This window comes from Venturia canescens, chromosome 6 (genome assembly GCF_019457755.1).
Source record: "Venturia canescens isolate UGA chromosome 6, ASM1945775v1, whole genome shotgun sequence".
NCBI lineage: Eukaryota > Metazoa > Arthropoda > Insecta > Hymenoptera > Ichneumonidae > Venturia > Venturia canescens.
In genome coordinates this window covers 14,083,737-14,099,842 of record NC_057426.1, presented here as the reverse complement: position 1 = coordinate 14,099,842, position 16,106 = coordinate 14,083,737, and the positions used below count along the sequence as shown (strand labels likewise).

General features: G+C 36.9%; 1 protein-coding gene across 9 annotated transcripts in view; it reads left to right on the top strand.

The window, feature by feature from the left end:
* Obsc (Obscurin) overlaps nucleotides 1–16,106 on the top strand; it is a 63,151-nt gene that overhangs the window by 17,247 nt on the left and 29,798 nt on the right. For 6 of the 9 annotated variants that reach the window (XM_043421287.1, XM_043421282.1, XM_043421279.1 and 3 more), the window contains 6 exons: nucleotides 3,873–4,031; nucleotides 6,426–6,557; nucleotides 6,737–6,907; nucleotides 7,670–7,751; nucleotides 7,837–7,932; nucleotides 14,464–14,556. In XM_043421287.1, coding sequence (XP_043277222.1) covers nucleotides 3,873–4,031; nucleotides 6,426–6,557; nucleotides 6,737–6,907; nucleotides 7,670–7,751; nucleotides 7,837–7,932; nucleotides 14,464–14,556 — 733 coding nt within the window. The remainder of the gene's footprint in view (nucleotides 1–3,872; nucleotides 4,032–6,425; nucleotides 6,558–6,736; nucleotides 6,908–7,669; nucleotides 7,752–7,836; nucleotides 7,933–14,463; nucleotides 14,557–16,106) is intronic. The other 3 variants (XM_043421288.1, XM_043421283.1, XM_043421280.1) reach the window with 2 other exon arrangements.

Below are 16,106 nucleotides of genomic sequence, written 5' to 3'. Positions count from 1 at the left end.
ATCGCTTTAAGAACTAAATGGCGCATTTTGAAAGCTAGTGAATTACAAGCCGAGTATCAAAGAAGGAAAGAATTGTAGTGTTTTGTTCTGGAAATGTTCCAATTTTTTTTAGATTGCCTTTGATTTTTCGTTTGCCATCTTTTTCGAGCGGTCGAAATACTTTTTCTGAAATTTAAAACCGAAGATTGCACCTCGCTATTGTGTGAACTACTGTGAAGAGGAACTGTTGGATTAAGACATCGATTAAGCAAGAGTACCTTCGAATATGCCAACTTTTTTAGGGTAGATAGAGAGGCCTGGATTACAAGAATCTGGAAGATATTTAACCCCTTCACTGCGTGAGTGAAACGCATAGGGGCAAAAAAAGTCGTGCCACTTTTGTGTCGTAATTTTTTTTGTATCGTGGTTTAAATGCATGAAAATTTTTCTCCGGCACAAAAATGCCGCGAAAATCTCATTTTCACCTCACTGCGAAGGGGTTAAGGGAGAAAATTGGCTTATGTCAAAAAAGCCTCGCGAGATCCATGTAGGTTTGATCAATGAAATACAGTAATTAACTTTACTCGATGATCCCTATACAATTTGATGGAATAACGGATAATTACTAATCTAAGTTGTTCAGTGATTAGAAATTAAACAAATTTTTTCACGTAATAAAATTAATGAAAATTATTTAAAAAGTAAGTATTTAATTTTATCTAGTTCCTTCGTTGTCATTTCATATGAATGTTCATTTATATGAATGTCATTCAAACGAATGTTACTTAATCCTTTATTGACTCGTGTGTTCGTACATTTAATTAGAGAATCAATAAAGAAATTGATATGAAAAAAAACCTTTCTCATTAGATAAACTGTCGACGTCATCTGCGAGTCGTTGACACAACTAGCGAATTTTGCGCATGCTACACTCACGTAATAATCAGCTTTTTCTATGTATTCCATATATTTCAAAATATGTTTCTTCTATGTGTGGAAAAAACTAATTATCACATGACTGTAGCATGTTCAAAATTTGCCAATCGTGTTAACGACTCGCAGACGACGTCGATATTTAATGAGAAACGAATTTTTTTCCATGTCAGATACAACGGCCCGTTTTAGATTTGGATTGTATATTTTTCTTGGAACTAGTTTTTTTCAAACTCCGATAAATTTTCTAACAATTCCATGAGTGTTAAGCTTCATTTTATTGTTAAGAACAACCAACCCGTTAATGCCCGAAAAATATCTATCGGATGTACTCTTTTATTAAACAATATTGAAAAGATTTGTAACCTTCCTTGTCGAATATTTATGAAATCGCTCTTTTCAATAATACCATTGAAATTTAGCTAAAACTTGTTTTATATTAGATTTTTGCAGAATAAAGCAAAAAAGTAGCATTTTTGCTATCCATTTTTTTTAAATCCACGATTTGGAAACCATATCATATTATTTTACAATAATAAAGTGCATTAATCGTGTCATCGATGTTTGTACTTTCGACGCATGCGGTTAGTTTTGCCTCCATTGCAAGTAAACGGTAAAATTTCTAAAATGTAATGTTTCATTTTTGGGGTATTCACATTTCATAATAAATTTTTCAGAGTTGATGTATAAATAAATTATACACGATGTTCAAAATTCTTTGGGTCGTTGATCTCGAATTCGCTATCAGAATCATGATCGTTGGAAGAAAGTACCTCAGAAAAGCATACTTTCAATTTTTTCAAAAAAATTGTGAAATGTAATTTCAGCAATTCAAAATTTTTCAAAATCGTTGTTTGTGCGTAATAATGCTTCGGACATATGATTCCAGTAATAATTTCTTAAACAGATTAGTTGAATTGTGCAAACAATTTTTTTAAACGAGTTATGATGAACAATGAAGTTTCCCAAAATTATTCTTAGAGTCGTGATCTGAAAAAAATACCATGTAGTTGAGTTGTCATAATTCTGGTGCAGAGATGAGACCAAATTGAACCTTTCGAAAATTGTTCCAGAGAAATAGCTGTCTAATAGAATTCATAAAACAAAAAAAAATATTAAAAGATATAAAAAAAAAATTATTACATGTCAAATACTGACGTTTTAGCTTTCTAGGACCACGCTTCCAGAATTTTCAAAAATCTCATGTTCCAACTGCATTTTGTTAATTAATGCTCTCTGGCGGAATAGTATTTCGTACTATGCCGGGTTGAAACTTTGAAATTTTCATTGCACCAATAGCGACCTTCATCTTGCTCCGTTGCTCAATTTCTAAGTCACGATTATGACAGGAAAATAATATCGCGAACTCTGTCGTCGTTCGATCCAAGATTTATCAAGCTGTGAAAATTCTAATTTCGCGGTTACGCTCGAATTCCTTAATTTTGTCACATCCTTCGAGATGGGAATAGAGATTTTTTTGCAAATATTTAGGAAGCATAGAGATAACTCAGGATGGTTTAATATAGAAATATTTCACACAGAGTTATTTCTGGATTCAGTTTAATTACTCATACAAATATTTTCAGGAGAATAGCAAAATAATACATACGTAGAGTTATCGCACTGCCTCTCAAACTTCAAGAATTTTCGAAAACGGTAATAAAAATGCAAACCATACTAAATCGCGAATATCCGGGAAATAGTGCACAAAACTGATATAAACAGAGCTTCGCAAGTCAGAAAAACAAAGTAAATCAGTTTGTATATTTCGAGGCCACTCAAAAGATGACGAATGAGCAGTTCCCAAAAAAAAAACTGTGAAAGAATGAACTACCTTTCGCGTAATTTCACATCCGTTTTTCAGATACGTTTAGGAACTTGGTATTTTCGTTTTGAAACAAATAAATAAACCTCCGAGCATTTCTTAATACATGAAAATATTGCAGGTCGTGGGAATAAGAAAAAAGTAGTGAAATAACCTGTCGAGTGAATACGACTTTGTCTACAATGAAATTTGAAATGATGGTTTAAACCTCTCAAAAATGATGTGTATACGATGTCTTCCCGTTCGTCTTTCTCGTCGTGGTTTGATTATTTTTCCTGTCTTATTTTTACTCCCGCTTTCGAGTCGTTTCAACGAGGTTCGACCCGTCAATTTTCTACATCGAGAATCAACGTCACGTCTTCTGTTTTACGCACATTTTCGTGTCTCTCTCACTTTGGACCGATATAACCTTCTATATATACCCGAAAAATCCATGAACCACTATTCAGCGCCACTTTTAAGTGCACCATAAAAAAGAAATGATATTGAATAAAAAATTTCTTGCGTATAATAAAAATTTGCCGATGGATAATTTCACAGTCCGAAAATATAATCACACAGAATCGATTCACCGAGAAAAAATCCTCTCGATTCGTTCGGAATTGGAAAAATAGTTTTCTGCGGAAAAAAAAAATTTTGCGCGCAATGCTGAAATATTTAACCGGTCAATTGGCATCTTTAGTTATTAGTATTAGATTAGTATTTAGTTATTAGATAGTAGTAATAATTTAAGACAAGCGATGCACCCAGTGAAAGAAAATGAAAAATTCTTAATACGTTTAACTGCAGTTTATTTGCGAGATAAATAACCCGCTTCTCCATTTCATGGTCAATCGCAGAATAAATAATCCATTAATTAACAGTAATTACTTCAACAATTAAGGCTTTTCGCTGAGAAGTAATTGTTATAATAACTCATTTCATCGAATTGTCATGAATAAAAGAACTCATCGTCATGGAGAGCAAATAATGGTTCGACGAAATAATGAGCGCATTGAATGAATGCATGGAACTAATACGGGATGAAAAACCTCTCGACAATAACATCGTCGTCGTAACAAAAAAGCTTAGAACGAAAAAACAACAAAGAATAAAAAGAACGAAAAGCAAACAAAGAAGATGAAATAAATTGTAGGAAATTGAAGATGGACGCGGATTTAGAGGTTGGCCATATCGGCGAACGATTGGACAACTCAGCAGCTAAGCACAAGTTGTCAATACGACCGAGAAGGAAATACGTGGATCCTCGATCTCGACTGATCACAAGATCGAATTCAGACTCCGATATCCATAGGTACGTAACTGCGGAAAGTCCCGAAATTATAAGAAAAATCGTTGGGAAGCAAAAAAAAAATAACTCTTCGAATCCTAAAATAAACTTTTTTCCGGATTAACAAATGACGGAATATTCCGGAACCGCAACCACGCCAATTTTCTGGAATTTCATCGTCCCAAAAAAAGGATTTTGACCCCAGAAAATTTACGGATTTCAGCGCCATTTTTTTGTTCTTTCATTGAAGAAATAAAAGAAGAAAAGTATAAAACGAAGGAGTTCGCTGACCCCGACACGATGCGAACGGATTAAAATTTCCACTCCCCCGCACGCAAATAAATTAGAGTCGAAACCATCTGAGCCTACGTGGATTTTGCATCCCCGGATCACAGCTCCAATCGAACGTCATTCTCGCTAATTGTAATTCCTCGCACGAGTTGAATTCGTGGGTTTATACAAAGTCGAATCCGATCTTCGCACTTTCTCATCATTTCACGCCTACCGAGGGAGAATGAAAAGAGGACAAATAAAAGAAAGATCGTGAGAGAAGTTGGTAGTTGAGCGCTATTTCTGCTAGCGAACTTGCGACTCGACGTCAGCTGTGCCTGACCCTCGAAACTCGAAGAACTTTGGATCTTGAGATTCCACCAGATGCAAGTCCAGTATGCGCCTGAAAATACTTAAATTATTTGCGGCTTACCATCCCGAAGAAGAATAAACCAACGAAACGAACGTCTGAGCTTTTATTCCATATTTTCTTTTCCTTATTTCATGAAACGATTCGAAAAAATCGGTAAAAAGAAATAAAACGGATACATTTTTGAATGGAATTCACGAAGGGAAAATTCATTTTCAGTCATTTTCATTAGCATTATTATTATTTTTTAGTGTGGAAACAATCGTTGACGCAAAAATGGTTAAAAATGTTCGTACCCTTACATCGGAAAAAGTAAAAAAATACGTGGCTTCCCGCATGAATATCTTCATTTATGACTCAATGTTCTTATGATTTATTGGATCGTTAATAAATCTCATTGCGAAAGCGTATCCGTATAATGCGAGCACACACATTTTCCTGGCGCTCGTAATTCAAATTGAGCTTCCCGGTCCTTATTTCTTTTTTTCATGAAAAATAGATCGCGTGATTAACTGTCTAAGCCAATTACTGCGATTCAATGGAAAATGAATGTGAACTAATTGTTTTCCGGTTAAATAAATTTACTAAGAAAATTCAATGTGGAATACGTGAACATTTTTTGGAAAAACTTTGGGCTTTTATCGGAAGGTAATTAAAATTTTTGACGAGTGATCCTTCGGCTCTCGACCCTGTTCGTTATTTTATACAAAAAAATTCTCGACTAACGTGAGACGCGAAATAATTTCTTTTGAAAACGAACGCACGCTTGAGACGAAATTCTCTCGCGTCGCATTTCAACAAGTTTAACTGCAACTGTTTGAAAATAGATATTCAGTTATGCATTATTTCTGACAATTCGTGGGCAAAGGTGAGGTTCAAGACTTTGTGACTATTTGAGCTCAACTCGCGGGGAACAGTCTCAAAGAGTTATCGCAATTTTGGCAGTCCGATGAAAAGACACAACGAGAGGAAAATTGCAAATCATTTAGGACGAACAAAGACACGTTGCTTTTGGATCGCGTCCATTTGAACAAACTTCGTAAATTTCTCAGGTTTTTTACACCTTCAAAAATTAAATATCTCCGGCGACTAGAAAATCGGAGAAAATAGTCTCAAGGCAATTTATAAAGAGATGTTTTTTTTTTTTTTTTTTTTTTTAATAAACGCTCTCAATAAATAATTGTCCATGATTTGCGCTACCCTAGAGCGTATATTTTTAATAATGAATTCAAAATCTCACAAAAACAATTCATTTCCAGTGACTGCCCGTATTTAATGATGGGATTACAATAAATAATTAGTCCTTATTTTTACTCATTTTTAGCTTCTGATTCCCTCTAACATCGAAGGGGTAGTTCTCCATTGGATTAATGCGTTCGTAGGCCAGGCTCGGAAATAACGATTGTTATACCCCGATAGAAATATCCGTGATCGGTTAGTTAACCCGAGTCTCTTTAATCATACTCGTATAGATGAAAGTTATAGATAGACGAAAACACGTGGGCAGTGGCAGTAGCTTACGTTTATATCGGGACGAATGACTCCACTTTAAACCACCTATACGTAGCTCACACGAGCCTGACTCATCCTTCATTCAACAAACGAGAAATAAATTTTTAGTAACCTCGCTCGAAAGCTGCAACAACAATAATTCTCAATCTTGGAATAAAAACAAATTCATGTTACAAGCAAAATTTGACTTGGACGAAGAGAGTGAAAAACAAACATTTATTTATTTACAATAATTTATATATTTTTTTCGTAATCTTCGTCTTTAGAGCACTCGTCCGGAAAATCGATGGACGCGAAGGATGGCTTCCAGTCTCGATTCTCATGCAAACAGCCCTCAGCGAGGACAGCTCGACTCTCACGAGTCACCATCGACCCGAAGACTCCCAATACCGAAGAGAGTACGTTATTATTAATATCCTTATTAACGAAGTTGGAAAAAAAGGTGACGATACGACTGTTGAAAATGATCGATCAGCTACGCAAATGAATTAATGAAATTTCATTACTGGAATGTACAAAAATGATTTTAATTACGTTCTAGTTGAACGAGTGATTTGTACTTTGTTTGTTTCAACAGAGCTGTCGTCAAGGAATTGGTCGAAACGGAGGAAGAGTTTGGCAGGGACATTCAACAGGTCGTTGAAAGATATTTGAAGCCACTGGACACTCCGGGAGTGCCGAGAACAGTTCGTGACAATAAAGAAATCATCTTCACGAATCTCAAACAAATAGCTGATTTTCATAACACGTAGGTATTCGAATGCATCGCAAAACAATAAATAATTGAATCATGAAGAGCGACAAACTGGACAAATATGATACCCAACATAAATTATTAAAAAAACGTTTAATTTTTTCAACACATTTTTTCGCACCATCGACACAAGAACGATCCTATTTTTACGTAAATCACGATATCACATGAACAAACATCACTGAACTGTCACTTTACACACCAAGCATTCGATATTCGAACTTTTATCTCTTAGCGACTGGATTGAAAATTTCGTAAGTGGTAAAACGAAAAAAAAAATTTCCTTCTCTCTTCTTCTAATCAAAATTGACAACTTTAATATTTTTTAAATATCACCCTCAATGTGATTTGTAAAATTGTGATTTGAAATTGTGTCGTCGTTGGTTTTTCACCCTTAGATGAAATCTAAAAATCGCAAAAGGAGCGACAAAAATGTAGAAACATAGGTTGATAGATCGAGAGATTCCTGACGTGTGTTGAACAGAATAAAAAAATGTGTTTTTTTGCTTTCTCATCGTTTTATCAACAGTAGTCATTAAATGTGATAAAATCATCATTTTCCAACCCCACTATTATCGTTTAACCAGAACTTTCTTACCGTTCATCGTAACTCGTATTTAACGGTTTTTTACCCATTGAAAATGTACCACATTCGAACGAAATGTTTGTTGAAAAAAGTCAATAAATTTATCACGTTTTTTTCGTTAGCACGTAATCGTGTGTTTTTGGCATGAAATTAATACGTACCTTACTTAGATCTTTCGGCAGGGTTCTCATCGAGGGTGTAAAGTACTATGCCGACCAGCCACGAATGCTCGGAAAAACATTTTTGAGATTGGTGAGTGGAAGTGTTCTCCAGAAATTTCGTCTCGACCTTGTTCTTCCTCGTTCACCAATTTTCTTTCCTTTTCTGCTTCTTTAAGGAAAGAGATTTCGACAAGCACGTGGCTTACTGTCGAGACGAGCCTGCAGCTCAGGAACTTTTACAAACGAACGAGCAAGTCCGAGAATATTTCGAGGTGAGTACAATCATCACGATGTTCTCAACGAACAAAACAAGCCTGGTACAAAAGTAGAATGGAAGTACAAAAAAAAACGCACGCTCTTTATCTGATGGAATTTTGTTTTCAATCTGCAAAAAAATCGGGCGCAATTTTTATACGAAATTCACATCTCAATTGAACAGCCATTCATTCTCGTTGCACGTTTTTTATTTTTTTCTTTTCATCACGCAGCAATGAACTCGAAATCAGATTAACCGAGTAAAGCATACATGGGACGAAATTTGGAAAATGAAAATTCATCGGAATGTTAGCCGAACCATGCTATCAATGAAGCTAACCACTCTGGCCATGATAGTGTTGGTATTATTGTATCGGTAGCTGGGTATACTATTGATGGAACTGATATTCCTGCTGGGACTGTCGGACTATCAAGGTCAAGTATATGCCAAGGGAGGTTATCCCAACACGTGGTACAAGTTACGTTGACGAATTCTTGTATTTCTGCCAAAGTGGATTTACGTTTCTTTCTGATCTTCGAGTTGTAACATGCTTCCGGGGCACCAGGAGCCGATAGTAAGCACGTGTTAGGCGGCTTGATATCGTAGCTCCTCAATTTCTGTTTTTTCATTTTTCTTTGCAAATTTTTTAGTCTCATTTTGAAGTGAGGATCGTTATTCCAGATTCGCTGGTTTTGTTCACGGGGTTGAGTCCTGTTTTTGGATTTTCGGAACTTTACTTTTTTCCTACGAAGGCTCAAATTCTTCTTCCTTTTGGAAATATATTTTGGGCTTTTTTCGACCGGCGAACTCGATCGAAGTGACTTTTCACTCTCCTCCATCAATTTGTTTATCCTTCTCTCGTGTGTCGCCTTTAAACGACGCTCCTCTCGCGTCTCATCCTCGATTTCATTCTTCAGCGAGCGGTCTCTCGATGATTCCAATTTTCCCAGCTTCGCTGAATCGACTAACGAGTCAAGGTACTTGGAACAAAAAATACGTCGCTATTTGACACCATTTCGTTGCAACTTCGACCCTCTCAGCTCTTATTTGACATCTTATTGTTCATAGTCTTTTTCATATCAAAACTTACGAGCAAGAGACAAATAAAAAATAATACGAAACAAGCATCGCCACGAAACATAATAACGATGTGGATCGTCGTCCTCGCCTCGTCGACTTAAAGCTTCGGTCCAACCGTTGTTTTTCCTCATTAATCGCATTCTCCAATTAATCAAATTCACTATTAATTATTCCTGACACTATAAAACGTCAGATCGTTGCATTCGTTTGGAAAATTGTTTTCGAGATTAGAATCGTCTGAGAAACACGGACCGAATCGAGATATCGAATCCAATTAAATCGAGAATTTTCATAACTTGATTAAAGAAGATCATGCGTTACTTGTGATTTAAAAAGTAACTGAACCTTTTGGCTCTTTTGATGATTAAAGAAATTATTAAAATTTATTCCCGCGACTATTAAAATTATGTGTAACTTATTTGTTAAGATTGATCAATTTTTAATATAATGATAGCGGTTAAAATACTTCCGTACTAAAATCGTCGAGCGAAATGTTTCAACAGCCATTTTCTATTTATATGCGTATGCATATCCACATTTTAAGGTAAGAGTCGCGAGACTCTTGCGTATTGAATAAATCTTAGGGCAATTTAAACTGTATTCGTATAAATTTATACAAGATCATATTTAATAATTTATGATTAGAAATATCTTATGATTGCTTATTTGACTCGGTTTTTCAATATATACATATATAAATCGGTTCTCTTCTCACCTGACAGTCGAAAGATATTCTAGCCTCCAAACTCGCCGGCTATCACGAAAAGTATACATATATATATATATATGTGTATACATTCTTAACGTTGCCAAGTATATCGAGCCACTTCATGGCAGTCGATCTCCTGCCATTTTCTGAGTTTTCATCGAGATTATTTTAAAAATTCTTTTCGAATGAGTCGATGGCCCTATATTTTTATGTTCACATTGGAATCTTTATAATATAATCTATGAGGAGCAATTTTAACATAAACTATATCTAATCGATAAGGAAATGAATTCTGCAATCATAGTGTTGGCGGGATGGGTTTCTCATAAAATGCCGTGTTATATTTTCATTTTTGATCGTAAATTTCTTGATATAATCTTCGGTAACCTATTAAATCCTTTGGCCATATGAAAGTTTATCACGTAAATATGATATATTATTTAAAAATCACGAGTTCGTCTAATATTGATTGTCGCGCGACTCCTACCTTAAACGACCTGGCTCATGGTGTTGTCAAACCTTCCACCGTTTATGTCGTTATTACTCGTTAACCTCAAATGAGTGTTTTTCTTTTTCCAAGTCATTTTCACCGGTAACAAAGCTTTCTCAAAACATCATTGATATCTAAAAACATTATATTTTCTTATTCTCGTTTTTGGCTCTCTAAAGATGGGAGGATCATATTTCATTAAATCCAAATCGTCGCGCAGGAAGCGTGCCTGCCGTAAGAGCCTATGTATAACCCTTAAAAAATGTGATTTTCGTTAATTGTTTTCTCGAGCACTAGACGGTAGATCCTATAATAATTACAGGAACAGATGCACGGTGGATATTTCCAGCATATTTGCAAATTTCAACTCTTAAAGTTGGAATTTTCGATTTTCATTAGATTCGAGTGAACTACCTTAATATCAGTAGAAATTATTCATTTTCCTGCAATATTCGTTATCTCATAACCTCTACGAATAGTAATTAGGTACAAAAAGTATTTCGATAAAAAATGAGAGAAAGCTGACCGAGTTGAATGATAAATCGTTGTTACTTGATTGATCTCAAAAAAAAAATAATCGATTTCGTAAGGATTTCAAATAATTCGGAGAATACAACAAAATTCTAACTTTACAAACGAATGAAAAGTTCACAAAATTTTGAGTTGCTTAGAAAGAGCGCAAAAATAAGAGCAGAGCTGTGAAAATAGTCTGATATCAACCGAGATTTCGCTGTGACTCGTTCGGCAAATTCGTCGGCAGTGAAGATTTCCTCTCGAGATCCGCAGTAAAGTTTGGCAGTTGGCAGAACAGCTGGCAAGCTCTCTGCCTCGCACTCAATGTCAGAGAGCTTTCGCAATGGACCAAAAAGTGGTAGCGATCTTTTTCCCTCGAGTTAGCTCTCGTGATAAACGTTGATCGACTGAAAGTTTCAACGACGCGGCGCTCGGGCGAATAAATACGACAAGAACGAAATAAATACGAAGAGAGAAAAATCACTGCGAGAGAAGAAGGTCACTGCGCGTGCTTCGGTGCTGGCGCGATGGGCCAAGAACTTGATGAGCTTTTCGTAAGCTCGATCTTCTCATTCAAGTTATAGACTCGGTCGTGACTGCTGGACGAAAATCCTGAACAGATGACTACGACAGTCTTGAAAATTCGTATAAAAACATATTTTTTTTTATCTACCTAAAAAAATAAAATGATAAAAATTTCACTTTGGATGCTTGACATTGAAAATAGCTCTCGAATTTCTTGAGCCTTTTTTTCCAGCAAACAAGTTCGAATCGAAATATCATGAAGAAAAAGTTATCCGACACAATTAAAACGTGAGGAACGATCTTTGTCATTAAAATCATGACGGAATTCTGGCTTTAAAAAAACGGAGAGATTTCTCAGGTCACTTTTCTTCCTCAATTGTTATCTTAGCATCGATTCAACGTGTTAGAACAATACGGATATTACATACGAAGAGATAGATAAGCAAGCAAAAATTCAACAATTACATAACGGTGGAGGCGAACGGGCGTCCATCCAGAGACCGAAATAGATCCAGTTATTTTTAACGCTTCGACATCTTCCATCGCTGTTGGACGCGCGGGCGCGTCCAATGGACCTCCGAAGATTCGTGGGATCGTCGAAATGAGAAAAAAGCAAAGCGCATTAAACGAAGAAAAAGAAAGTTCGAAATGAAGGTTCCTTCTTATCAATCGACAGCTCGCTGGCGTCGCCAGATTCGGAATCCTCCAAAGACGAGGGGCGAAAATTCTTCAGGGTTGATCAATCCTAGGGAATGAGAGCACAAATTCTTCCGACCGATCGCCACATTCCCACCGATTTATAGATCGAATTTTACCAGAAATATTACATTTCTTTCTCATCAAGTACGAGAAACGTATTTATTCCAAATTCATTTCGTTTCATCAGATTTTCTGAACATTTACAAAAATCATTTCATCGATTATTTTTAAATATTCGATACCGAGAATTTCAAAATGAAACAAATATTTTTCCAATAATGCGTTCCAATTTGGAAACACTTCGAAAAATCTTGTTTTCTTTTGCTATTTTTTTTTTATATTAGAGGATCGATGTATTTATATCCTGTCGACGACTATGTCAATGATGGCGCGTGGCTCTCGGTCGGAGGGAGAATTGCCGAGAGCACACTGCCTGTCCGAAGCACCGTTTTTTATTTCTTATTCATTCTATCTCGATGAGCTTCGATGTGCCATCGATGTTCTGTGCTCACTCACCAATGCTCCGAATAGAAAGCCGAGTGCCAGATTTTCGTTCGCGATGCATAGACTAATTATTTTTGCTGTTTTTTTTTTTTCCATTGTGAAGCGAACGTTTCTTATCGTCTTTTTTCATCGATTATTTGGCCATTATTTATTTTTGGTACATCGGACGTGGACCATCGCGCTGACAAATTGCTTGACACGCTCAACTCAACTGTCAATCTGTTGCCGGATTTTTGAAAAGACGATGATCGATCGTGCTTCGCTCCGATCAATTTTTCCCTGCGAAACTTCTCCGAAATTTCGGGAATAAAGTAAACTTCCGTCACGCTTTCCGAGCACGGCGATTTGTTTCTTCTGCTCCATTTTGAAATAACTGCCAAATAATCGTTCCTCCATTTCGTTGGGTTCTGCGAAATCGATAACAGATAATATTTAATATACCGTAAAATTCTCCCTTTTTAAAAGAAACCCCGACGAATTCGTGCTATCGAATATGGCAGCACAAAAAAAATGGCTCAAAAAAATGATACATAATTTCCAGTTATTTTTGAAGCAGCGATCAAACTTGGGAAAAAAGTACGCTAATTTCGAAAATTTAGCGTTAAAAAATCCAACGCGAAACGAGTTCGCAGCTCATTTTCTTAACTTTACGATTTTTCTTGATCGAAAACGGCGGAACGGTCAAACGTTGCGAGTAGTCCGAAAGGAATCATCGCATTCCAATTGTTTTGCTCGTAACTCCATATTCGCGTAGGCATTTATCGACACCGATGTGAAGCTTCGAAAAAATTTCCATGTTCCGCATCAGTTCGGATAAACACATACACACGAAGGTACGCACATACGCGGCCAGTCAGCAAAGTCGTATCCGCGTTTTCTTCTTCGGCTAAGTATAGCCGGTAGCCGTACTGGCCTGAGCGGCTTTCTTCCCGCAGAGCTTTTGGGATTAACCACCGACCATCAGCTCTTCCTCTTCTTCTTCTTCTTCTTCTTCTCCTTCTTCTTCTTCGTAGGGTTTCGCCAGCGAAGATCCAGTCTGCGATCAGCAACTCGATCGGCATCTTCGACCACGAAATACGAAGAAGAGCATAGTGATTCGATTTATCACTATTTGGAGCCATTTTGGCCCTTAAGGTGTGTTCAGTGTTTCTCTGCGTGCTCCACGATCTTTTTGCCGATGGATATTGACAGTTTATTAGTTTCAGAGATCAATTATCTTCGTTTTAATCGCTCGTTATTTAGGGCCAAATCATTTTTAAAGATCTCTTTTCGTCTTCGTGATTGTAAAATTGAGTGCGGGAACATTCGAATGACGGTTGCTAGTCGCAGCTTTTGACAACTCTCTGACACCGTCACAAAAATACGTCAGGCTTTCCAGCGTCATTATCCCGCGGCCATTTTTTCACATTACTTTTTGGCGTCTCCAGTGTCCATTTTTCATGTTTTTTCTCCTTTTCTTTCGTTCTCTCGCGATCCTCGCGTCCGCTTTATTGTACGTCAATCCAAAACGCGCTTCAACTCGCGCGCCAAAAATACGACTCGCGTGTGTTTAGCCAACGAGCTTTTCCTCCGCTCGGTCCTTGTCTCACACGCGCTTGCCCGGTGTCGGATTACCGAAAACGGCCCCGATCTTTGGTGGATTGAGAATCCGTTCGGGAAAACACGTTTTTTCGATTGGTCAAAGTCGGATGATTTTTCGCTTTAAAATATCCTGCGAAATTCCAATCTTTCGTTGTTACGTTATTTCACGACCTTTTCGACGCCGTTTCCCAATGTTTACGTGCGACTGTGCTCGATTCTTCGCGAGTGTACCTGCGACCGATTTACCAGGCGAAATTGAGACGTATGAAAGTGCCGGATTGTTAATGGAATTGAAAAATCATTCATTTTCGTCGCAGTGATCGCCGACTTAAATTTTTCTTATCGTTGTTGTTGTTTTTTCAAGTGCCGTCATTTGTTTTTCTGCAAACTAAAATTCTGACCCTGTCTTTTGGGTCTCCTAAGACGATTTATTTTCGTTTGTTCAGGAGCTGAGCCAGACCCTCGGAGACGACAAGAGCGTTTCGGAACACCTTAAGCTTCCGATACAACGCATCAACGACTACCAGCTCCTACTCAAGGTAAAAAAACACAGTTGATATCTACGCGAGCATTATTTCTTTTAGAATCATTCCATTCGTGCAAACCCATCTGAAATATCTAATCGATAGTCAGGAAGAATAAAGTTTGATTAATCCGCAAATCCGATGCGAGCTGAGAACCAATAAATCTTCGTTAAAAATCTGATTTCACAAAAAAAAACTTGATCTTCTCGGTTCTGAGAGGAAATTAATTTTTCGTTGAGTCGCTAGAAAAACTAAAAGCCGGATGACGATAAAAAGTGTCGAGTTTCCTGATGTTTTTCTTTTCCCAATAATTCGTAACGTAGATGCGACTGAAATTATATAAATTCACAAAATTTGTGAAGAATTTTTAAAAAAATATTGATAAAAATGATAGAAATGTAATTGAAAAATTGATAGTAGTAATTGTCGATTCCGCACGTTTCCGGCGCATTAGAGCTTTGGCTCGGTGCCTTATCGAACTCCGTCTCGAATGATCAACGACCGTGCTCTTTGTCCTGTCACTCGAAGTACTTAATTATGATCGATTATCATTCGCGTACACCTTGCCAATCGTAATAACAATCCGAAAGTAGAATCAATCGCTGTTGTTTTTTCATGATAATTTGACTCGTGCATATTCGGCTCTTTCGGAATTTCATATTTATAATTCCAGGGCCGTCGTTGTTTTGTTGCTCTTTCGTTTATACTCCCGAGTGACTCAACCGTCCAACGTCACTTTTTGCGGCTTATAAAATTTATTTCATTTTTCAATAACGTTGCAACGTTTATAAAAGACCAACAGGGTCACCGATCTAAATCTGAACCTGAATCCTCGCACGTTGCATGACAGAATTATACCCCAGCGACAGTAATTCTTGAAAGCATTCCAGCCGTCTTACACTATACGGACACATTGTGAAAATATATCTCGAGTCATCGGTAAGATATTCTGTGGAAGAAAAAACAACGTTTTCATTGGGGTTCGAAAATTGAAAATTTTGTCGCGAAGACAATGACGAAAATTCTCTCATTTTTTTTCGTCGGTGGATAAACAAATCCATCGTACTGAGAATCGTAGTTCAATGGAGAGCCAACATTTTTTGCACGATTGCTACGATTCCTGTAGATCGAATAATTCAAAAGGCAATTGCCACCGATGACAGAAATTCGTCCACTGAAGATCGTTACTTGATAATCTAATCAAGAGATTAATTCATTCGTTTGGTCCTAATTTTGGATTAATTATGCTCGTTGGCAATTGAACTTTCTTACGTTTTCGTAGTAGATTTCATGGGAATTTGGCACTTGAAAATGAAAAATTTCAACTAAACACCGATCGGTTGAGGCGACTCGGATTTTTATCGATTTCTGGATCATCGACACACGTTTCTTATTCGCAGTTAGAATCAGTCGAGACGCTCTCAAGCATTGCTTCAACAAAAAGTTTCCTTTTGCTTGACTGCATGTCCGTTTGATTTCTGTTCAATTATTTTCTCTCGCAACGATTTTTGTACGTTCGAACATTTGATTTACACTGGACTGTATAACGTGACACGATTTTATTG